The sequence below is a fragment of the Heliangelus exortis genome, chromosome 7 (assembly GCF_036169615.1).
Source record: "Heliangelus exortis chromosome 7, bHelExo1.hap1, whole genome shotgun sequence".
In the NCBI taxonomy this organism is placed as follows: Eukaryota; Metazoa; Chordata; class Aves; order Apodiformes; family Trochilidae; genus Heliangelus; species Heliangelus exortis.
The window spans coordinates 5657434-5681124 of record NC_092428.1 but is presented as its reverse complement, the minus strand read 5'-3'; the positions used below and the strand labels follow the sequence as shown (position 1 = coordinate 5681124).

The 23691-nt window shown below is 49.7% G+C and overlaps 3 protein-coding genes across 4 annotated transcripts; all 3 read right to left on the bottom strand.

The window, feature by feature from the left end:
* Nucleotides 1-516: 516 nt before the first annotated feature.
* Nucleotides 517-6330, bottom strand: CALHM2 (calcium homeostasis modulator family member 2). Its single transcript, XM_071748376.1, has 3 exons — nucleotides 6063-6330; nucleotides 3288-4250; nucleotides 517-3203 (listed from the first exon to the last, which is right to left on the bottom strand). The coding sequence occupies exons 2-3, from the start codon at nucleotides 3828-3830 to the stop codon at nucleotides 2787-2789; spliced, it is 960 nt and encodes a 319-aa protein (XP_071604477.1). The 5' UTR covers nucleotides 3831-4250; nucleotides 6063-6330; the 3' UTR covers nucleotides 517-2786.
* A 2089-nt stretch (nucleotides 6331-8419) lies between these two features.
* Nucleotides 8420-13433, bottom strand: CALHM1 (calcium homeostasis modulator 1). 2 transcript variants are annotated; one of them, XM_071748349.1, is made up of 2 exons: nucleotides 11173-13433; nucleotides 8420-9795 (listed from the first exon to the last, which is right to left on the bottom strand). In XM_071748349.1, the coding sequence occupies exons 1-2, from the start codon at nucleotides 11719-11721 to the stop codon at nucleotides 9328-9330; spliced, it is 1017 nt and encodes a 338-aa protein (XP_071604450.1). In that variant the 5' UTR covers nucleotides 11722-13433; the 3' UTR covers nucleotides 8420-9327. The 2 variants fall into 2 exon arrangements, 1 of the variants encoding a protein (XP_071604450.1); XR_011726748.1 differs by lacking the exon at nucleotides 11173-13433 and adding an exon at nucleotides 10086-10395 and having other exon boundaries at nucleotides 9726-9795.
* Nucleotides 13434-18039: 4606 nt separating this feature from the next.
* Nucleotides 18040-22096, bottom strand: CALHM3 (calcium homeostasis modulator 3). The gene is made up of 3 exons (XM_071748348.1): nucleotides 20721-22096; nucleotides 19857-20112; nucleotides 18040-18867 (listed from the first exon to the last, which is right to left on the bottom strand). Exons 1-3 carry the CDS (start codon nucleotides 21005-21007, stop codon nucleotides 18418-18420), a joined length of 993 nt encoding a protein of 330 aa, XP_071604449.1. The 5' UTR covers nucleotides 21008-22096; the 3' UTR covers nucleotides 18040-18417.
* Nucleotides 22097-23691: the final 1595 nt, after the last annotated feature.

Here is a 23691-nt window from a genome sequence, read left to right as displayed (position 1 = left end):
CTGGTTTGAACCCATCTTCCTGCTGGGAAGTGTGCCCTAACAGGCAACCCAGAGGCTGCTCTGTGATGGGGTTGTTTTTGCTTCTTTAGGAAAAGCAGAGAGCATGTGAGCTTGCAGCCTGTGTGATCCAGCACACCAGGAAGACAGGTAGCTCGACTTTCCTCCTGGCTTTTCAGTGGGAAGCCTACCCTGCTTGTTTGTGCTGCTGTAAAAAACCATGTGAGTTAACATCCCTCAGCATTGTCACTGGGGAAGGATTAGGAGCAGGGATTTTTGTGGGGGTGTTGATGGACTACACGGCCCAGAAGCCCAGGGCTATCTCAGCTGGGGGCCATGCACAGGGCCACAGAAGGGCGTAGTTGTGGCTTGCTCTGCTCCTCACTGTCAGCTGTCCGCTCAGACATACCTCTCCAAAAAGAGGGAGGGGAAAATGAACAAGCTGGACAAGCTCCTAACCCGTCCCAGCACGTGAAAAATGGCTGGGGTTACTGGAGAAAAGAAATAAGCAGCAAAAGCTGGTTTGTGCTCATGGTTTATTCTTGGGATAAACAAATCCATTCCCAAATATTATGTCTTGCCCCTTCAAGTGAGGGAAGGGGAGAAGGAACTGGAGTAGAGGTGGTTCAAAGGAACAACTAGGGACTGTCAAGGAGGGGGAGGCAGGGGAAGTAGGATGAAGAGGCATATGCTTGTGCTGCTTTGTTCCAGCAAGTTACCTTGCATCTGCATGCGGGGGTGGCATGCGTGTCTGCATGTTTGCACCTGAGGGCCACTGAGAAGAAATGCAAATGAACTCTCTTTCATCTCAAGTTAATACAATTTCATTTAGCTTGCATTTGATTGTTCCTGCAGATTAGTTGATGGTGAGGCTGGGAGCCAGCCTTCCCACAAATTCAAGGCAAATCTGTAGAGCAGCTGAATAGGGATCTTGGGATTCTTTGCCCACTAAGTGGTGTTTCTGCCTCTTTATGTGAGGGAAAAGCCTTCAGCTCTTTCTTTCATGGGACCATGTTTGTAAAAAGATTTCTAAGTAAGTTTTCTTGCATTTCCTGCAATTGTGTATCTTGACATACAAGACCTTTGCTACTCATTGCAAGAATAACTAAAAATCGGTATTACTAGCATGTGTTAATACTTTAAAATTTGCCATCCTAGGGTCATCTGGGTAGGAGAGGATCTGTAGGTTTAATAGAAAGCAAAACCAAGTTCCTGGTCCTTGGATTCATAGAGAATGTTAAAATATGCATTTTGTGCCCCCTGAAAAAAACTTGGAAGGCAGTGGGAAAGAATTAATTTAATAATTTATTTCATATATTTTTCTTTGTAAGCCACTCTGAGTTCTGTGGATTTGAGTAATTTTTTTAACAAGTTAAGTCTTTTAGGTAAACGGCACAGTATAAAAGGATGTTGTATCTATGAAGAAGCAGTAAAGGTAGGAACAACAAACTTCATTATCTTGCAAACTCTAGAAACAGCATTGGGTAGGTAGGGCTGACCCTTGTGAGAAATAGGACTGTGAGGGCTCTAGAAGAGCAGCCTCAAAGCCATACTTAGCACTTTATCATGGTGAGGGCAGTGAATTTACACCTTTCTGGCTTTGTTTTCGCAGACTATGACCAAGTCTGTAAGAGACCCTCTGGGACAGGGGCCATTTAAGGCATTGGAAAAAGCTGGAAAAGAAAGGTCAGTGTTAGAAAGGTAGGGAGAGGACTATTCCCCCCATCCTGTTTCTACTTTTCCTTGTCATTGCAAGGCTGCTGATGTGGTCTTTTGGTTGGTAACTTTCTCTCCCCCTTTTCCTCGGAGAGAGATGGTCTATTAATATAGCTAATTAACTATATAGCATATATACTATATATATGTATGTGTTTATATATACATATATGTAAAATTAATTCTGGTTGAAGTTTTCCTACAACTTGCAACACAAACAAGCTGGTCTCTCATCTAAGGGTTGGGTGAGAAATGCAGCATATGGCAGTGTGGCTCACTGTGGGCACTGCTTACTCTCCACCTTGCCTGAAAGCTATTCTGCCCTCTTTTGGGTTTGTAAACTCATGGTTGTGACCCTTTGGGCTCATTACAAGTTGCCAGGCACTTCAGTAAGAACAAAGGGAGTTTGTTGTCCTACCCAAATTCCAACCTGGTAATTACAGAGTGTCATTCTGTATACTGGGAATATTGGTGATTCCTCCTGCCTTAGTCTCAGTTATTTGGTGTGCTGTTGTATTACTGACCCATTCCTTTCTAGGTGCTATTGCATTCCCCTTGCCACAGGAATTTACTTCTTGCTTCTTTCTTTTCCCTGCGCTGTTAAATCTGTAAAGTGCTCTGATACCACACAGCTCCACAAGACTGCTTAAGAAGGTACTGGTGTTATCAAAACAAGTAGGTGTGCAGGGTGGCTGGGGCTAACCCTGCTGTGGGGGAGGTGGGTGGGACTGCAGGAGTTCTGGTTAGAAATGTCGTGCCCACCTCTCATTCCCTGAGGTTTCTGTTGGTGCATTAAATGGCAGGGTGCACTGGTAAGGTGTGAGTCTGTTCTTTGCTCCCTTTGTTTCTCTGGGAGCAGCAGTGAGATGACTCTCTGAAGGAGGGGTTTCCGAGCTCAGTGTATTACTTATCAGTCTCTACCTTGAGGCTGTTGATCCCTATTTAACCCACTGAGAGAAGTAATCCTGCTGAGAGGAATATTCCCAGTGAATCCCTCAGCCATACACTGAACCATGCACTGACACCGATAGGCCTGTCACACACTCTGAGGAACTGCTCTCAGGACCTTTGTCTTAGGAAGCCAAAAAGAGCATTTCGTGACCTTCTGGGCTTGGCCCATTCCCTTCCACCCCTTTGGCCCACTTGTGGAGCCGGCTGTAGAGAGGGAAGCCCTTGTTCTCCCGGTAGATGTAGACTCCTGTGATGGCATTCCACTGGGGGCTCGGCTGGACACCCTCCACTGGGAACTCCTGCACCAGCTCCTTCTCCTCCTTGTCCAGTGCCACGAAGCCAAAGAATTGCTTCACATTCTTGGCTGCTAGGATCCTGGAGTGGACCTCAGCTGTGCGTCGGAAGAGCTTGTCCTCGTTGGAGCGGTACTGGGCCCAGTAAGCCTCCTGCCGATAGCTCAGTGGTGAGCAGCAATGCTTCAGGCACTTCATGAGGAAAACCAGAACTGCGACGATGCCGATAAGTAGCCAGCCAAAGAGCTGAGAGAGAAGAGAGAGGGTGAGTTAGGACATGGCAAGGTGGCCTTGCCCACTTCGTGTGGCTTTTCTCCCTGGCGTGCCTACCTGGGACTCATATCTCAGCCTCCGTGTCACCTCGTCCCTGAACTTGGTGAGGTTTGCTGGCACGTCCTTACAGGGGAACCTGGCCAGCACCTCAGCCCCATAATCTGCTGGGAACTTGTCGAGGGAGGATGGCTTGACAAACTCACTGAGGGCGCAGATGTAAGCCTCTCCACGCAGCAGTGAGATGACCGACCAGGTGACAGGCGCCACGGCTGCCCGGCCCATGATGGAGCCAAAGAGGAGGAAGGTGGCGGCAGCAGAGAAGTTCTTCACTCCACGCTTGTGGCACTCGGCCACCAGGTTCCAGGTGTGGTTGTTCCAGATAACACCGATAAGGAAGAGGGCCAGGGCAGGGACTCCAATGGCAGCCAGCCCATAAATATAGTTGCGGGCAGGGGAGCAGGGGCAGTTGAAGGCAACGACTGAGAAGAGCTCCTCGCTGCCCACTGTGCCCAGAGCTACCAAACCATTGAAGATCATCACATCTTTGCTCTTGAAGAACAAGGAGAGGAAGCGGAAGTTTTCAGCGACAAGGGCGGCCATCCTGTCCTGGGGATAAGAGGAGGTGAGTGCTGCAGTGGGGGCCTGTCCCGGCCCACCTCCCAACACCAAGGGACTCACTGATGTGGGGTGAAATGGCCTTGGGTTGGCTGAAGTGCAAAGGGCTGCTCCAGCAGCACGACACCTTTACTGCTGATGCTTCCTCCTGCCTGACGTCCCAGCCTTTGGAGCTGCTTGCTGATACTGGGGATACTTCAAAGGAAGAGGGATTCAGCAACGTGAAATCTCAGTCATTTCATTTTCCCACCAAGCTCTCTAGAAGCGCCTCTGCAGCAAAGATTACCAACAGGACAGCTGTCGTTTGCACATTCATTGTGTCTTTCCTTCTCTTAGGTTTTAGTCACCTCTCACAGAGGCAATTACAGTCAGCGTCACCACTGGACGCTCGATGATGTCCCAAGCCTGCAATGAAGGAGGATGCCATGTTACTGGGGAAACTGGACCGGAGTGCTGGAGTTGGGATGTGTCCCCAGCCCGGCAACTGACTCACACTAGCCCAGGTGCATCCTGCACATGTGTGCTGGCACTGTGATCCCTTGCAAGTGCTATGGCTTTTGCCTGACTCTTTAGACCTGATGAGTTAATTTTTGTTAACAGGCAAAGATATGTCAGGGATGCAGCAAGAGGTGCTGCAAGTTGCCCCAGCACATCTGGGGACAGGGAGATGGAGAGGACAAGGCAGGAACTACCTCTATGGACAGGGGTGAGGGGATACTCAGGGGCTGTTGCCACCTTCAAGAGAAGTTACTTTCTGGGAAATTGAAGCTTATCTTGATGACCCAGGATACAAACACCTGCAGACAGAGCTAGGTAAGCAATTATGTAAGAGTTTTTGTTAGGATTAGGTGTGGCAGGATGATCTCCTCCTCTTCCACATATAATTGATATAACCATACTCCCTATCTTGACCCCCAGCCCTGGCTCAGCGTCTCACCACTGGACTGAAATTGAGCCCCTCAACCTGCACACCTCAATGCCAGAGATGCACTTCACTGCCCTGTCCCTCTGCAGGTTCCCCCAGCCCCTTCTCCCAGTTCAACACTGGTTATGTTGGGATGCCAGCCTCACTGGCAGGGCTGGCCCTGGGCTGTGTGGGCTGCAGGCACTCAGGATCAAGCAGGCAAAGCATGTACCCTGATTTTTTTGAAGGAGAAGGAAATTATCAGGGAGTGTATCCATTCCCTTGGCAGTGATGCCCGTTCTCCCATTCCACTTTTAACCTACATTTAATAAATTTCACAGTTTACTTTCCGTCTGCACTGCGTCCCCACAGGATCTCATCTCAGGAATCTCCAAGCACCTTGCTAGCTTCGGGAGCCCTCACCCATGTGAGGAAACCCATTGGCTTCAGGGGTACTGTTGTCACTAGGGTTTGCTGAAGATAGGAAGGAGCTGGGCACCTGATTTACCATCTCTAGCAGCCTGCACAGTGCTGGCAGCATCAGTGCATATCTGGGGCTCCCAGTAAGCCCTGACCTGAAAACTACCCCAATGCCTGCATCTCCCAGAAGGGCTTCCCTAGGCCAACCTCAACTGCAGGGATGTTGGTACAGAGGAGACAAAGGAACCTTAATCCTTTAGGTGTCTTGTACTAGGCTCACTTATGCAGAGTGCTTTAAATCACTCCTTTGCTTTCTGGTTCATCTGCTGCCCCACCAAATCCTGTTTTAACCCCTTACCTGTGGGGAAGTAGGGGACAGAAAGTTGGCCTCCATTCTCTGCAGTATATAGCCTATGACAATCCCTTTAAAGTCATGCTGTGATATTGCTGTGTTCAAACACAAGCAGCCATTAATGTCTTCCTGCAATTTCCCAATTTTTCCATATACAAAACTCCCTTGGCAAAGCAGCTGGACAAGCAGAAAACAGTAGTGATGTGATGGGGAGCCAGGCCCCCAGCTCGAGCTGCCATGCTCTGTGGTAGCCAGACACCAAACCTGCAAACTTGTTCAAATGCGAGGGGTTCAAACTCCTGCTATTAGAGGTACCAGTAAAAAGCCCTGATAAACAAGGCCCTGTGACCTTCCTGACAGTGCAGTAAAGCAAAAATAAGAGGAGCTGTTAAAGGGGCAGGTACCCTTCCTCATCTTGGGGCCTTTGGTGCCAGTTTGGGTGAAAAGGATGGGTAGGAGGGGAGGGGAAAAATAATAGTTTGCAGCAGGTCTGTTGAAGTTTTTCCCCAAAAATATGCAAGGAGAAAATGCAGTCACTTACTTGAAAAGCTGTTGAAATCAATTCTGGAACTTTCTTAGCTCCTCTGATGGTTTTTGTTTCGGCTGCGGGGGGTTCCTGGCAACACACGGGGCTGTGCAGAGGTGGGGATGTGGCTGAGGCGGAGCGGATGGGTGAAGTGAAAGCTGACGAAAACAGCGTGAAGAGTTCGGCAGCTTCCTTTTTCAGTCTGTAACGTGCCCTCGGCTTTTGGGAGGAGGGTGTTCTCAGGCCCTGTGCTTGGGTGGGGCGAAGAGCAGGCGCTTGGAGTCTGCTGCATGCCGGGCTGCAGTTGTGACTTTAAAAAGGGAAAAAAAAAAAAAAAAAAAAAAAAAAAGGAAATACTGCGAATGAGTCACTGGAAAGAAGCACATTGTAGCTTTTCAGATCTGCGATACAGCTGTGCAAAGGCTGGACGGGATGTCCCGTGGTTTCCCTGGATGATGGGAGGGATGGGGCGCATTGCTGGGGTACAAAGGGAAAGTGTTGGAGCCTCCCCAGCCTCTGGAGGATGGATGCAGCCCCTAAGGTCCCCAGGATGTAGTAACTTCTGTTTTTGTGCATGGGAGCCAGCTGAGCCAGCAGGGAAGAGGCCAGCCCAGCTGGGTTTTTATGAGAAGCAGGATTCAACCATCATGAGCACAGTGAGGTGGCCAGATTTTGCATCCCACCACCCCGGATCGCAGAGGGGCTGTTGTGAGGGTGGTGGGGGATGTGAGGGGCTGGGCACAGCTTGTGATCTGCTGAGTGTGGCGTGCTCCAGCCCGCTTGGCTTTTCGGCTCGCTGCTTCCCCTGCGGAGCGATGATTCTCAGGCACCGAGCACTGAGTCCCGCCCTCCTCTCCACCATCTATCCCGCAGCTTCTGCTCCCACCCAGCCTGTTGCAGAGGCTGGAGGGCCCCCCGTCCTTATTCCTCAGACTCCTTGCCGTGTCCCCAGGCTTAAACTCGGCCCTCCCCAGAGAATGTTTTCAGCACAGGCAAATCTTCGGCAACACCCATGTTCCCCTTTGCCCAGAGCAAAGTGAAGCGCAGCCCAACGTCTAAAGTAAAGCTGGGATTTTTGGACTAAGTCCTCCTTCTTATCCCCAGATCTGGGGTCCCCAAACGGGTTTTTGCAGCTCCCAGGTGTTTGAGTATAGCACCCCCTGGCACTCCCACACCTCCGCGCCAGCTCAGGGCTTGCTCCCCTCCGGCTTGGCACCTGCCAGCTTGCCAGGGGACCCCGGGGCGTGCCCTGTGACCAGGGTGCTGCTGCCAACTGAGCCCAGTGCCAGGACCACAGCCCTGCTGAAATCTCAGAGACCATGTCAGGTTACCTAGAGATGGGTCTCCTCCTGAAGGGCAAGGAAAGATGTCCCCAAAATCCAGGAAAGAAAGGACACCCTGCCTGCTCTACAGGCACTCCCTGTGACTGCTGAAATTTCTGCATAGGGGCAGAGCTCTCATCCTGAAAGTCTAAATTGAAAGGGCAAAAGCTTTTCTTTGTGCACACACACACACGCACACACACACACACACGCACACACACACACACAGGGTTTTTCTGTATCTTAATGGCTCTGCTGTGGAGCCTGCCATCCCTGCATGCTGCTTGCTGTTGTGGAGACTCTGAGCTTTCTTGGTGAGCCATTGACAGCACTGAACTGTCAATAAGAGTGGAAACTGCCTTTATCTTTTAATCGCCTTTGCTTTGTAAATCAGGTTTTGTGCCTTTAAACTTCTGGGCAGGTGCCTTAATTAAAGTTTAGGGTGTGAAGATTGATGATAAAACTGTGTCACACTCCTTTCTCCTGGGAGTCAGCCAAATTCAGCCTGCCCTTGACTACAGGCTTGCTAAGGCTTTCTTACAGCAGTTCAGAGAATTTAGTCGTCATTTTGTTCCTTTGTTCTCCTCTCCCCACAGCCTCTGTGGAGTTACAGGTAATTAAGGTTTATGCAAAAGACAGTCACCTCAGTTACCAGTCAGCTGTAATAAGTTGGTTTATTCTTAAACAAGAATGCAGCAGCAGAAATTTCAAGGGTACGAGCATTTCAATAGGGCCAGAGCTAGGGTAAAAATCTTTCAAAAGGGGTTTTCCTTCAATGTATTGGTAATAAAATCAGGACAACCAGGGAAATCTCTTCTGAGCTGTGATTTGCATAGTCCCCTCGAAGGCCTGTGTCCCGCCATCCTCAGTTTCTATGGACATGGACAGCCACCTGGTATGGCGTAGGATCAGTGGGACAGAATTAGCTTGCTGCTGGCTGCCACATACTGGCCAAATGCTTAAACTCATGCAGCCTCAGCAACCTGAGCTTGTCCCAGGGCGCCTCCCAGTTCTTCCCATTGCATTCAAATAAAGAAAACACCACCAGCATTAGTAAATAGCTTTTATAAATCCTTGTGCCTGAGCAAAAAGCTTGAACAGTAAGACGGAATTATTTATTTGGCTCCTTAAACAAACACCCAGGCAGGTTTGTAACATCAGTTTTTGTGTCAGGGAGATATGCAGGTAAAATTACAAGAACAAACAGTCCTGAGCACATCTGTGGCAGGGCGTTGGCCTGGCCCCCGTCTTCCATGCTGCTGAACAGTAGCTGTTTGCCTTCTCTAGACACCGCTTCCAGGAGCGTCCCTGTGAGCTCCTTGTAGGTATCCTGTGACACCGAACCACACCATTCCAATCAAGTGTAATGCAATAAGGGATGCCCCCTCACTAGCTTGTTGCTTGGGTCAAATTTATTTTAAAGTTTTTCTTGGCCTGGAAGCTGTGTGGGTCAGTGGGGATGTAGTGTGTGCAGAGATAACTGGGGAGACTTCTTGGGTTTCACAGTTTGGCATGAGAAAGCGGCACCCCCAGCTTGTTTCTCCAGCAGGGCATTTTTAATACTGCCAAAATCCATGCATGCTGCCTGGTGCTGAGCATGTGGTAAAAGAAAGGAAGGTTTGCACCTCTGGTAGTGCCTGCTGTGGCAACTGCCTTGACACAAACCTGGTGCTTGTTGGTGTGGGACGAATGGCACGTCCGTCTGGCTGAGGCATCATACCCCTCAGCATTCCTGGGGCTTATCTGTCATGGCCTCAGATAGCTGTCTTGGTCAGCACAAAACTCCTTGCCTGAATTACCAATGCTGTAGGATTGGATGTGAGAGCAGATACGATCACACTGGCAAAGCTGGGACCTTAAGGTGCCCATGCCCCTGCAATCCCCATAGCACTGGCCCTCCCTCACCCCTGCCTGCCTTGGATATCCACCTACCTGCCTTGAGCATGGCCCTGTGCCCCTCACACCCCGCTGTAGTAGGCAGCTGTCTCCCTTCGGGGTGTGGGGGTGTGTGCAGGGGGCTGCCCTTCCCCTGCCCAGCCATTGCCACTGGGCAGGGCAGGTGGGTGGAGGTGCAGTGGGGGTTTGCATCTGTGCCAGCTCTTCAGGGCCGTGTTCATGGTGCCCCGGTCAGTGATGCCCAAGAGCTTCTCAGTGGCTTCCCCCGCATCTACAGAGGCTTTCCTGGTCAGGTGGCAGCGAGTAGCCACCAGGTCTGTGCTCATACCCTCAAAGAACTGCTGGATGCAAACCTTGGCAAAGCTTCTGGCATGCTCTGTACATGTCTCATCAAAAAGCTTGCGTTCAATGTCGATGTAGTGGGACCAGTACCTGCTCTTCAGGAAGGCAGCTTGGGTGAAGCAGGGCCGGAGGGATCGGACTAAAAAAGCCAGCATGGTCATCAGCAGCACAAAGCACCATCCCAGAGCCTGCAGGAATGAGGGGGAAACCAAGCCCATCACAGGCAGGTAGCGCATATACCTGGCACTTCCCACCACCCAGTAGAAGTCCCCCAGGCTGTGAATGAGCCTGGCTCCACTTCGGCATTTTCAACATTTGGCCTTGTTTACATTACAAACCTGGACAAGAAGACCCTATGTATCATCTCAGTGCATCCTTACTGAAATTTTGTTTAATGCACCCACACAGACAGCAGGCAATGACCACAAATAACACCAGACTGAATCCTGCACCCAGCCCTTGGTCCTCCCTCTCTCACCTGGGTCTTGGATAGTCTGTGTCCTCTGACTTGCAGCTAATGTCGTTCCAGATACTCGCTGGGTGTATGCAGCTGTCCAACCCTTTTTTCTGAGCTGTTCGACTTAGTAACATCTATCATGGGTGAACAGCAGTGACAGGCTCCTCTGTTAATGGGGTCTGACAGGAAGGGTGAGATGAGGGCAGAGCCAGGACTGGGCTGGCTTGTTCACCATTGGTCTCAGCTCAGGCTGACCTTGGGCTGTGCTGCTTGAGCTGATGAAGGTGAACCTTGCTCTAAGTGCAGCCCCCTAAAATTATACCCGAGAGGGGTTATCTGGGTGGGACTTCTTGTTTTGCAGCTCCCACTTCTTCCTAGCAGCTGGTAATTGGGGTCTACCCCAGAAAAGCTGCTTTATATCTTTCCAGAGGTCCCCGTGCCGCTGTTTCTCTCAATTTGGGGATAATAGTTCTGATCTGCCCAGAGGGGTCAGGGAGAGAAGCTGCTTTTAAACAGGAGCACATCAGTGACCAGAGTAGGTCAGGCCGTCCTGTCTCTGACATGTCCAGAAGCATGGGGCTTGAGAGGAATAAAGCACAGGACAAGCAGTTAGGGGCAGTTCTTCATTTGTGGTTCCATGGGACAATTATAAACACAGTGGCTGTTTCCATGCAAGCAGCAGAGGCAAATGGCATAGATGGTTATCAGCCCATGGCTTTTACACATTATAATAAGCAGCTTGTGGGTTAACAGGTGACAGCCCACCAGCCAGGTAGTAACACCCATGTCAACCTCCTCTGAGCATGCTTTAAATTAATGTCTGCATACAGCCTGGTTGTGCATCAATGCCCTGCAGCCCCAGGCTGCCCAGGCAGGAGTGGGGACTGAATTTATCAGGACAACATACAGCTTCAGCACCAGCTCTGCACCAGGGTGGAGGCATATTCTCTGGAGCTGAGTCTGAGCATCTCGTATCCCTGCAAAATCTGCAGTCTCTCCTCCTGCAGCTTGATTTCAACAATGACATTTCCTCAAGGGAAAAGCAAAGTGTGGCAGTGCCTAACTCCAGTCCACCAGTGACTGCACAGACTGACTTGATGCCTCTTACCTGTGAGATGCAGCGCAAGTACCTGACAGCCACTTCATTGGTCATGAGCTCTTGTCCATCATAGATCTCCTTGCAGGGGATGCGGGCAAGGATCCGTTTAATCTCCCCTTTGGAGAGGCTGGCATGGCTGATGTTGCCCAGGGTCTCCACTGGCACTGAGGTGCAGAAGGCACAGGTAATGCACTTGCCATCCAGCAGTGTCACTGAGACCCAGACCGCTGGGGCAATCATGGCCCTCTGTGCCATGGAGCAGAACATGTAGCGCAGGACGGCCGGGTCCTTCCCTCGCTGGCCCTGGGGTCGCCTCCACTCCTCTGCCAGCATGGAGACATTGTTATTCAGTACGAAGCCCAGCAGGAACAAGATGAAGGGGGGCACCAGGAGGATGCCCAGCCCATAGGCCAGGTTGTAGTGTGGCAAGCAGGGGCAGTTGAAATCAAAGGCTGAATACAACTGGGCACTGGCGAGGGCCATGATCCCACAGATGCCGGTCATGAAGGACTCCTGGTTGGACTGGAGGAACTGAAAGATCATCCGAAACTTGTCCATTTTCCCTTGGTGTGATCCTTTTCCCCGCTGGGGTCCAAGATGTAGCTTTGGCTTACTTCATTCTCTATGTCCCTCTTCAAAGATGGGTGTCAACAAGTCTCTGTGCAGTTCACTGGTTCATTTACACGCTCCTATAGCCCCAATATTTAAAACAGAAAATGAAGACATTTTTTCCTGCTGATTTTTCTGCTTGCAGAATTTCAGAATTTCCTTCCTTCTGCTCTTCTTTGGGTCTGTGGGACCCAGGTTGTTTCTGGTTTGCTAAACCTGGCTTTGTTCTTTTCCATATCCCCATTTCTCCAGTCTCCTGATCACCAGTCATTGTGACTGGAGGGCACAGGTGTTACCATGGCTGTGCACTCCCCAGAGCAATCTGCCCTGGGCAGAAAAGGGAGCTGGCTGGTCGGCTTCTGTGAATCTATTTGCAAATGCAGGAGATGGGTGCTCCTCCCAGGATTGAAAGGGATGCCCCACCTCTTAGGTGTTGGCACACAGGGAAAAGTGGGATGCCAAAGGTTCCCCCCTCCCTCCATGTCTGCACTGTTCCAGCAGTATCTAATACAAGTGCCTCACAGGTCTGCCATCCCCCTGGTCTGTACCTCATACCTGCTTCTGCTTCACTGGGAAATGCCTTTTCTCTGTTTTATTGTGCAGAAGGAAGAGAAAATGAATGACAGAGGAAGGAGGGATAAAACTATGGCTGCTCCAAAATGTTGTTTCCCTACTGCTGAAATCTGCTACTTGCTCCCATCCATCCCACAAGTGTCCATGTTTCAGCCAGACTTACAAAACAACATTTATAGCTCCTGGTTTTCACTGCCCTGTACCCTCTGGGATTGCTAAAATATCCTTCAAACACTAGCTCACACAGCCTGGAGACATCCAAAAGCATGATTTTACGGCTGGAGAAAAACAGGCAGAGAAAGGATGGAGGGCTAAAGGGACAGGAGTGCAGAGCACAAGCCTTGCTCCATGGGTGGGTCCTGCTGAAAGCATCCAAGCCCTGGGTGCCACTGCTTTTTCAGGAGATGCTCCCTGCACAGCAGAACTCTGAGAGGCAGGTTTCTGCCTGAGGTTTCTTCTTTTCACCCACTTTCAGTGAGCTTGAGTGCATTTCACTCTGAATGGCAGCAATGAAGGCTGAACCATTTTCTTGCAGCTGCATTTGTGGGTATAATCTCAGGCTCTTGATAAATTTGGGATGTGCAGTAACTGACAATACAGGGAGGATGTGTAAATCCTAACAGTGACCTCTCTGGCCCAAGGGCAGCCACTATTCCCTGAGGGACCATGTTTCCCAGCAGTAGGGCATCAAGTACCAGCAGATCTGGGAGCTGAGCGTGCAACAGAGCTGCCTCTCCTCTGAAGATCACTTGAAATCAGAGCAAGACTACCTGAGCCAGCAATGTACATCCACTTAGCAGGAAAATCTGGTGCTGGGATTTGGCCATATGCCTTGACCTGAGGCTAAGGTGTCTAAGAGCAGTTTTCCCATGCAGCCAGTGCACGGTGCAGGGAAGACTGTGCTAGTCAGGTGCTGGGCTGGCTGGTCCATACAGCAGGTGATTGCTCACAATCTAGCTATGCTGCTTTACCTGAATTTGTTAACTCAGTAGCCACACCAAGTGATCTGGACTCAAGTGGACCTGGATATCTGCACTGCCCTTCCCATTCTTTGTGCACTAGGACCGGCCCAGGCAGAGCCAACTCAAGCCTCTGGTGGATGTGTCCTGGACGTAGATGCTGTGAACTCGTGGCTGTCAGCAGACCTGGGGGCTTTCCCATGCAGAGACTATGTGCACTTTTGCCATCACAAAGCTGACCAGATGGACTCCTCCCCAGTTTGCCAAAACTGAGACAAACGTTAATGAGATGTGATACCTGTGGCTAGGCCAGGCTTAGCTTCTACAGCACAAACAAAAAAGAAGTTCATTGTGTTGAGGTTGCTCTCTTGCATCTGTATTCCTGGTTCACAAAACAGCTCTGGTGCTCTAAGAATGTCCCTAAAGCTGGCCAAGAGATGGGGGAATATTGGCACTGTAAGTGGCTGTAAAATAGCCTGTTGCGGTGTTGTGTTCAGTCCCTCTGTTCCAGGCACCACCTGCGTTGCTGATGTGGGTATCAAGACACATCTGCCTGTCTGGGCACCAGCATGATTGCACTGGTGGCTGTGAGACACATCACCAAGGCAAGTTGTACACAGGTGAATGGCATTGAGGAGATATTTTTCTGAAGTGTTTTGTAGTGCATCAGTAGAGGTAAGAAGCCAAACCAGTTTTTTTGACCATTAGTCAGCTTTGCAGTTTCTGACGTCTCCTTCTGCACCAGCCCTGGGGCTCAGTTGATAATGCCAGGTCCACCCCTAGATACCACCACAGGTGTAAGCACAAAGCATGTGGATAACACGTGGACAGAGTTAGCTCTGCCTGCTGTGAAGAGGTTAATTGCATGATCTCATCAAATGGGAAGAGATTTGGCTGCATAAATATATATGAGGCTTATTGTATTGCTAGCTAAGAGCTCAGGCAGACTGCCCTGTTCACTGTGTGAGTGGATTTTTGAAGGGCAGTTCACATCAAAGCCTGTGTGAATCAACCCTTGTAAAAAGCTGAGAGCTTTTTGATCTCCAGGAAAACTCTGCCTTTCATTAAACATCAATGAGGGGTCTGGGTTCGCTTGGTGTACAGCATTGGCAGTTCTCATTGTGGACAACAGTAAGACAGTGAGATTCAAAACAGCCCACAAAGACAATCCCTGAGTTTTCCTTTCTGTGTTGCCTTGTTAGGGAGGACCTTGTTTTTGCAAGCTTGCCAGCAGAATGTTTACTCCAACCAGGTTGCAAGAGAAGACAGAACTGGTACTTCCTTTCATGATCCCTTCCGGCTCATGCTTTAGAAATCAGTTTCTGGGAGAGATGGTACATGCCCAAGTCCCTCCTAGCATGGGGTTCTGCACCTGAACACCAAGACAGAAACCAAGCCAGGGAGCGAGGGAGCTTTGCATGTCCCAGTCAATGTAGGATGTAGGAAGGAGGGACCAGAAAATATTCACAGTTCCCATCAGAAGAGTTAGCCCTGCTTGTTTCATGGGCTCTTGGTGAGGATCCCTGAACATGTAAGTCACATCTGAAAGTCAGGCATAAGACCAGCCTGGAGAGGCAAAGAGCTGCTACAGATTGTGAGTGACCCTCTCTGGTCTCACTCTCACAGGACAGTGCCCACTCTGAGCAGAACTTCTGGGAAGGGACCTCTGGAGATCATCTGGTCCATCTCCCATGCTCAAGCTCACTCACAGACACATCTAATTGGGTTGTGACTATCTCCATGGATGGAGGTGTCACAATCTCTCTGGGCAGCCTGGTCCATCACTCTTAAAGTAAGTACTTTTTTCTGTTTAAATGGAATTTCCTGCAGTTTGGGTTTGTGCCTGTTGCCTTTTGCCCCACCAAATTGCCAGATACCTTTTACCACTGCGAGGAAGGGTTCTTCTCTGGCTTTGAAGGGAAGCACAGCACAGGAATTCAGCCTCAGGGAGGCTGGAAGGGATGAGTGCCCATGGTCCCACCCAACTTCAGCTACCCCATGGCCAGACTGACCCTCCTAGAAGTGTGTGAGCCTTTGTAGACCCACAAAAATATATAGAAGTGCACTTAAACCATTCTCTGAGTCTAAATCCTCCAGTTTTCTCACTCTTGATACAGATAAAAAAGCTGTTCCTCTTGCCCTTTTTTGCATTTCATATTTTGTGGCCACTCTGGGATGACTTAAAACATGAGAACATGGAAAGCAGCATGCAAAGGTGAGCTCTGTAGATCTCTTCTCTGAGCAGGTTAGGAAAATAGCCAATTTGACTAGCACGGGGTGATGTGTCTGAACTGAGTCTCAGCCTGAGATTTGCAATGTCATGCCTGTCACAGTTTAGGCTCAGCCAGTGACTCCAACCAGGACTCTGCTCACGCAACCCCTACCCCCCTGTGAGACAGGGTGGAGAAAATCCACCCAAAGGCTCCTTAATCCAGACAAGGACAGGGAGGCTTGCATTCCCCAATTACAGTAATGGGCAAAAAACAGACAGAGGCAGCTTGGGAAGATGAAGAGACTAATTTAATCGACCAGGAGAAAGAGAAAACATGGCCAGGTCTTAATACTTTTCCCCTCATCCCTTCTTCCCGGGCCCAAATTGCTTCACTGCTGCCTCCCCCTCAGGGCACAGGGGACGGGCAGGGGGGTTTAGGGTCAGTTCCCCACATGGTGTTTCTGCTGCTCTCTCCTCCTCAGGGGGAGGACTCCTCACCATCTTCCCTTGCTCCAGCATGGGGTCCCCCTCATGGGAGAGAGTCCTTCCTGAAACCCTCTGGCATGAGTCCCTCCAGTGAGGTGCAGTCCCTCAGGAACTGCTCCAGCCCGGGCTGCCCACAGAGTCCTGGCTGCTGCGGTGTCACCTCCTCTGGCACAGGGTCCTCCATGGCTGCAGATCCACATCTGGCCCTCTGTGTGATCCTGCATAGGCTGCTGCTTCACATCTGCCCTCCTGTGATACCTCAGGGGCTACAAATCCACATTTACCCCACCGTGGTCCTTCAGGGACTGCTCCTCCATGCTCCTTCAGGGACTGGTTCACTGTGCTCCTCCATGGGCTGCAGGGGCACAGCTGCCATCTCACCACAGGCTGAGGGAGATCTCTGCTCAGGCACCTTTCCCCCTCCTTCTTCACTGACCAGAGTGTCTTTTCTTTGGCATTGCTCTCTCTCATTTCATCTTCTATTCTGCTCTGCAGGTCCTTTTTTAACATATATTTTTACAGTTTCGTTTCCCCTTTCTTGAATATCTTACTCACAGAGGCACATCCAGCTTCCCATGTCTGTTTGGCCTTGGCCAGAGGAGGGACAAGGACTGGAACTGAGGGAGCTTCCAGCAGCTTCTCACAGGATCCACCCCTGTGGCTACCCCCACTTCCAAAGCACCACTGCACTAACCCAAGGCAGTGAGCAATAAAAATAAGCCAGGAATGAAATTTCAAGTGCAGTGCTGGTTTAAAAGGAGAGCTGAGAAACACTCTGGACCTAAATAGCTCGAAGTGGGAAAACCACTGTTATTCCAAACCAGCACCATCCACAGCTGGCTTTGTGCCCTCTGTGAGCATTTCCAGGGGAACTCAGCAGTCAAAAATGAATTTGTTATGCAAATAAGAAGAGCTCTGCAGCCCATCTCTATGCAACCCACAGCTCCCACCAGGCCTCAGCTGGCAGAGGGGTGCAGCTGCCCATGGGTGGGCCATAGGGTTATTTGGCTTTCCTGTGTTTTGCCATGCATCTCCTCCCTCCCTGACTCTGTGCACACAAGCATCCTGGGGAGGAGACCCACCTCCCAGCAGTTTGATGAGTTATTTTGGGGGTTTAATCTATGTTTTCAGCTCCACTCCACCCTTTGTTTTGGATTTAGTCACAAGGGGGTGGTAGGTTCCTTTGCCCCCTTTCCCACCCTCCTCTTTCCTCCTGGAGGACCTGCTTGCCCCATTTACCCATGAATGGCCAAGCAGATGTTTCTTCTTCATCTTTAATCATCACAACCTCTCCACCTTCCACCCCTCTATTCCCAGCTACAAAGTGGGCATCAATGTGAGCCTCAGCCTGGAAAGATGTACGTGTCTGTACTGTGTTTGCAGTAAGGAGTTTAATTAATCCAAACAGCAGTGCTGGACAGAAATTTCAGTCAAACTGGCACCATCTGGAAGGGGACTGGAAAAAGGCAGGTAAGAAAGTAACTAGCATTAGAGACTCAGAAATAAGATTACATTCAGTTTCAAAACTAAGTATGGAAATGTCCAGCTGGTGATGCAAGGATGATGCTCTGGGTAGATTGGATTGTAGTAAAATCTAGTATTTGAAAATCCATATTCTGACTTCTTTGACAGAGTAATTTTGTCCTTTCCATGGGTCAGTGTCAAACCCAGCACAGTCCTGTGGCTCTGAATATGTTAGCAAAGCTTCCATCTACTTTTCCTCTGCAAATTCAGCCCAGTTCAGGGGCACTTATCCAGAGGTATTGTCAATGAAATTTATGCTGCTGCATGAATTTCAATATGTTGCCATATTTTGTTTTGAAAATGCATGAAAGTATTGATGGGTTGTTAGAGGTAGGCTGAACACTTTGGCAGCTGGGCTGGGGTCAGCCAGAGCTCTCAGCAGGTGGAAAGACGTAGGAGGTGGTTTTGCCATTTTGAGTAAACATGTTGGTGTGGTACTAAAAGAATTGCCAATTAAATTACTCCAGTGTCAGCACCAGTGTCAGCACTGATGACTCTCCAAACCAAGTTTCACTGGAATGGGCAGGAGCTCCTCACACCTCTGTCAAACTGCTGCTCCAGTGGGTTTGCATATGGGCAGCCACATGTTGCTGCCTTGGTTAAATCCTTTCTTGAGCCAGACATGTTTTGTCACAGGTGGTGGGAGCTGCAAAGACTTTAAGATGACAAAAGTACTACACAGAGCACTTGGTTGAGAAATGTCATTAACAGTCTGGGACCTTTGGGCCTTCACAGCTGGTTCATTTTGGAGGCTTTGTTAGGCACACCTGGATATGAGCCTTTGGGGCTGGTGTTTATGAGGAAGATGTGAGCACCACTGTCATCTGCTGGTCCTTGTTTTATGCAGAGTTAAAACAGTGTCCCTTCAGTGTTTGCAGGACAAAGTCCCCTCTACACATCTGTGTGCCGGGGGTATTTGGACCAGGTACTGGAGCTGTCTGCCCAGGCCAGAGGGGATCTCTCTCGCCTCTGGATTGCCTGGCTAACATCTAGGGGGGGTTTCTCATAGTACCACATTTTCAGAAGTTTATTCACCTGGTCCTGATCTGTGATGCCATGGAGAAGATCTTCCTCTTCTTCAGCCCCCTTTCCCTCCTTAGGCAAGTTGAAGCTGTGCAATTGGATCTCTTGCCGCATGCTTTTGAAGAAGTGGAGGATGCATTTGTGAGCAAAGAGCCGGCTGTGCTCACAGCAGGTTTCCTCAAAAATCTTTTGCTCGATGTCAATGTAGTTGCTCCAGTGACGTGCCTGTAGCAGGGTGGTCTGGTTGAAGCAAGGTCTGAGCCACCGGGCAAGAAAAGCTGCTATGATAAGGATCAGCAAAATGCTCCAGCCAAGTGCCTGGGTGATAAGAAACAAGCAGTGGAACAGGAGCAAGGCAGGTACAAGGACAGGCACGAGCTGTTTGCCTGTATCACAGAGACAGGGAACTCATTAGGCTGGAAGGGAGATATGGTATACCTGGTCTTGCGTCCTTGATCTGTCTCTGAAATTCAGCACCCTCAAACTGCACTCAGAGGGTCACTACAATTTCCTCCCAGTGAATAAAGGGCATTTATCTGTGCATCAATAGTCCAGTAGGATTACGGTTTGCAAAGTTAACCTGGAACAGCCAGGCATTTGCTTTGAGCACGGGAGTGTCCCAAGGAAAGGGGGCTTCAGTGCTCTCTCTTGGGGCTCACTTATGTGCATTGAGGTAATTATCTGCCACCTACACCTGCTCCAGGGTCCAAGACTCCCTGCAGCAGGAAGAAGACATCCCAGACTACATGCATCTCCCTTCGGTAGGAAGAAATGTCTTGTTTTCAATGCCCTCCCACAGGTCCTCATCCCTACCCTGGCATTTGATACCAGGAGCCTGGACTAGCCAGGGCTCCACTCCTAATCGTGTCCTGTTCTCCTGTTGCTCCTGAACAAGGTGCTTTCACCTGTCTCAGCATTCCTTGTCCTTAAAACAGTGAGTCCTATCAGTTAGGACTATTAAATCCTAACCTCTTTAAAAACAGAGGTTTGCAGTTAGCAAGGTCTTCTGACACTGTACAGGGCCTTAGAAGATGCCTACATTCTTTGAAACCTGTTTTTTATTATCTTGGTTTAGAAGCTGCTGGTTCTTCTAGAAACAAAGTCCTGTTAATTCATTTCCTTCCTTTACTCTAAGTGACTATGGAGATTATCAGAGGGTGTCAACATTTGGGGCCATAAAGAAGCAAAGAGCAGTCTTGTTTCCAGCCTCCCCGTGGCAAAGCTATGACAAATCAAGAAGAGCAGGAGCAGATGACTTGTGTCCCGGGCACCTCACTGACAGGGGGGCTGTGCCAGCAGGGACCTACCTGGGACCAGCAGCGCAGGTACCTGGACACTGCCTTGCGGGAAGTGTTGTTCGTCATGAGCTCATCATCCTTGCAGGGGACCTTTGCCAGCAGCTGCTGCACCTGTAGTGTGCTGATGTTGTCAAAGCCCACAAATTTCTCGGGATCCACAGAGCTGCTGAAAGCACATATCAGGCATTTGCCATCCAGGAGGGCAACTACGATCCACACAACAGGGGCAACCATGGCTCGCTGTATGATAGAGGAGCACATGTACCTGGGGCAGGAGAGACAGGAGGGGGTTAAATGCTAGGAGCTTTCTCCTCATCCAAAGTCTTGATGGATACAGGCTGCCCTAAGCCATGCAGCCCTCCTGGAGCCAGGGAACTAACTCCAGGGCTGTCCCAAACATTGCCTCCAGCTGATGCTGCTTGTGCTCTGGGATCAAACTGTGTTGCTGCCTCCCAGTGAGATCTGAGCCAGATCTCAGCAGTGCTTAGTGTGCTGGCTCTATACAGGACAGTGCACAGTCCTCTCACTGTGTCCCATGCCTTCTTCATTTATTCTTTTTTTTTCTCATCAGCTTGGTTTCTACCTGGAAAATCACTTTTCCCTGCAGCCTGCTTGCCCCACTCCATGCCAACTTGTGCACTGCGTAAACACCATGTAACAGACAGAATGTGATCTTTCTGCCACCAGAGTAAGCCATCAAAAACTCAGCTGAAGGGAGGAGAACCACAAGACTGTTGATAAAGAATGACAGTGATGGAAATGCCACTCATTCTGCACAGTTAAGTGGAAAAGCCTCCACCAGGAGGATCAAAGACAGAGAACACAGCTAAGGGGAAAGTGAAAGGAGAGACACCAGTCCAGTGCAAACCCCACCTGATGATAGCCAGATCCTTCTTTCTGCGACCCAATGGTCGCTTCCACTCTTCCAGCATCACCAGGGACTGTCTGTTGAGGATGAGGCCACAGAGGAAGAGGGCAAAGGCGGGTATGAACATGATCCCCAAGCCATATGCCATGTTGTACTGGTGCAGGCAGGGGCAGCTGAATTCAAAGGTGGTATACATCTTTACACTGGCCAGGGCTAACAGTCCACAGATCCCATTCATTACAGACTCCGAGTTGGACTGGAAGTACTGGAAGATCATCTTGAAACGATCCATTTTGGGGTTTTTTGTCAGGTGTGCTCCTCCTGGGAAATTCCTGGTCTGCCTGGCACAACCTTTCTGCCTTTGCCCCCTCTTCTGTGGCCGTGGAGCAGGGGATGCAGCTCAGCCCACAGTCAGTCCAGGAGGAGGGTGGGGATGGAAGACAGCTGCTGTGGCAGGAGGAAAACCCTGTGCTGGGGCTTCCCCAGCAGCACACAGCTTTCACAGGTCTGTGTCTCAGCCTGTGCTTATCTTCCAGGGTAGTTGGTAGCTTTTCTAGGTGAGCAGATCGTATACAGTCTCCATCAGCTGTTTTTTTCCAGCCCAATTTTTAATTTCCAGGGCTATCCCACATGTCAGCCAGTGACAGGCTCTGGTAGTGCTGGGTCCTCTATCCTGGAGATGCCAACTCTCAATGCAGAGCCCTCAGTGGATGCCTGGGAGCTGCCCTCTGTGCTGATTGAGGGCTGTTGATCGATTCGTTGTCTGGGAGAAACCAGGCGAGTCAAACGAGCTCATCTGTGTTGCTGCTGCCACCCAGTTTTTTTTCAGTGAAGGAGGTGAGTGAGGGAGGCAGGGAGCACACTCCTGGCCCCTGAGCATGCCCCATCACCCTGAGCACAGATTTCCCTATGAAAATGGGCTGAAAGGACCAACCCTTCAGTCAGGAGGCTGTGAAGCAATAGCTTTCAAAGCCTGAAATGGCACTTTGGGGAAAAGGCTGCTCCCAGCTACACACCAGACATACTGTGGCACTTGTACTGCACCAACATCCATGTCCAAGGCCCTTGCACTGAGGTTCCTTCTTGCTCCGCATCAGAGGGCATGGTGCAATCAGAGCAGTTGGGTCATTTGTCCCATGGGACTGGATTATCATCTTCTGTCCATTTTAAATATCCCAGAGGCAATTCCTCTTTTCATCTCAGAAGGCTATTTTGTAGATAAATACAGCTCATTGCCACATAAGGAAGTTTAGCGGGTTTTTTCTGGCATATTCAATATAATTTTCCTCTTCCCAGCTTTCATCAGAAAACATTTTCAGATTTCTTCTCAGCTCAAGGTTCCACACACATTCAAGAAAGGGGGGAAGAACAGGATGTAACTTTTCCCTATTTTGTTACAAAAGATAGGAACCATCTCCACTGAAGCACACTCAGCAATGAGGCTTCTGCCCACACTGGCTCCCGTTGCAGGTCTGGTTGCCTTGATGGGATCCTTGGTGGGAGCAGCTAGAAGGTACCTATGGATTTCTGTGGTCACATACAGTGGGTATGTGACACACACTGGCTCTCAGGGCCACAATGTCATCCCCTCCAATCTAAACAGCAACTCAGCAATTTATTGAAATGCAATTGCACCATCCATCATGTTTGTGTTTTCCTTTCCATCTTTGAGTGAAAATTACTGTTAATGTTCATTCACCAGCAATAAAAACATGCAGCTGGTCTGCTAGTGTTTCCACTCTGCCATTATAGGACATCAGGATTCCTCTGTTTTGCTTTTATAGGCCATCAGGACCCCTGGCTGAACTCCACAGGTGATTTTTAGCCAGGGTGCTTGTTTTGGTTCCCAAATGCTTTATAGCTTATTGGATTGCTGACTCGGGTTCAGGAAGCTTTGTGTACTCTCTGTAGAACAATTACTTTGGAGTAACCATTTTTGACTTTCCAGCTCTCCTGAGCAAAAACATAGTAAAGGCTAAATAATTCCTCACACCTCAGGAAAATAAGATGTAGAAAGAGTAGGAAGCATCCTCTGGACAGTAGAAGCTACAAGGGAATTATACTTCTCCCAAATGCAATTGTCTGGCCTGGATGTTCGAGGTCTGTAAAGGATGCTTCAGGTAATTACTGTGCTTTGTTGTGAGCAGAAATCTCACCAGCAACTCAGAGCTGAGACATGGAGCTGCTGAATCATACAAGAAATGGAATATTCCCTCAGAGCTTCTTGGGGAGAGGGAAAAAGAAGCCTTGAGGTAAGTAGCTAGACATGAACAAATATTCAAAATTATTCTCATAACTGAGCACTTCTGATTACTCGAAACAAAGAGGAAACAAGGACTGAAATCATTCATCTTCTCCTTTCCAAGGGGACCCACACCATGTCCCCAGTGGCTTAGTCAGCATTCAGAGCCTGCTGAAAGGCTGCCTGAAGCTCTTTGGGACTGCTGGGCAGGGGCACTGTCCTCAGAGGAAGGCAGCTGCTCCTTGGCAACAAATCTCCAAAACTGTGCTGGAAGTTCTTATTCCTCAGCACATCTTTTGAATGTCCATGTTGGACAACCCTTTGCTGCTGCCTCAGCACTGCAGAGCACAGGGGGAGGGAGTGGGTTGCCCTTCCCTGCTCCTTCATGGGAGCCACAGGCTTTGTGCCTCAGATGGTGGAGAGGGTGGTGGATACAGGTGAGGAAAACCCTTACCCTATAGATGAGAGCCCTTTGGTGCAGCCATCAGCCTCTCAAGCTTTGGGGAAAAGGATGGTTTCATCACCAAAATTTGTGTCAGTCATTTAAAATAGGACAAATTCAGCAGAAGGTCAGTTATATGCTGACGAGCTTGTGGTGCTGGAGCAGCACACATGCAGCACACATGCCTTCCCACTCTGTGCATACCCAGAGCAAGCCCTGATGCACGTATTTAGGTGGCGAGCAGTGTAGGTCCAGTGTGTCTGGGGCTGCATCAGTGGTCTGTGCCACCAGC

Bases quoted from the DNA above. Each gene is read 5' to 3' on its own strand.
- CALHM2 (XM_071748376.1), bottom strand. From the start codon at position 3,830: ATGGCCGCCCTTGTCGCTGAAAACTTCCGCTTCCTCTCCTTGTTCTTC. The intron at 3,204-3,287 runs GTAGGCACGCCA...CTTCTCTCTCAG, and splicing joins GGCTGAGATATGAGTCCCAG to CTCTTTGGCTGGCTACTTAT.
- CALHM1 (XM_071748349.1), bottom strand. From the start codon at position 11,721: ATGGACAAGTTTCGGATGATCTTTCAGTTCCTCCAGTCCAACCAGGAG. The intron at 9,796-11,172 runs GTAAGAGGCATC...TCATTCCTGCAG, and splicing joins ACTTGCGCTGCATCTCACAG to GCTCTGGGATGGTGCTTTGT.
- CALHM3 (XM_071748348.1), bottom strand. From the start codon at position 21,007: ATGGATCGTTTCAAGATGATCTTCCAGTACTTCCAGTCCAACTCGGAG. The intron at 20,113-20,720 runs GTGGGGTTTGCA...CTCCTGCCCCAG, and splicing joins AAGGATCTGGCTATCATCAG to GTACATGTGCTCCTCTATCA. The intron at 18,868-19,856 runs GTAGGTCCCTGC...CTTATCACCCAG, and splicing joins ACCTGCGCTGCTGGTCCCAG to GCACTTGGCTGGAGCATTTT.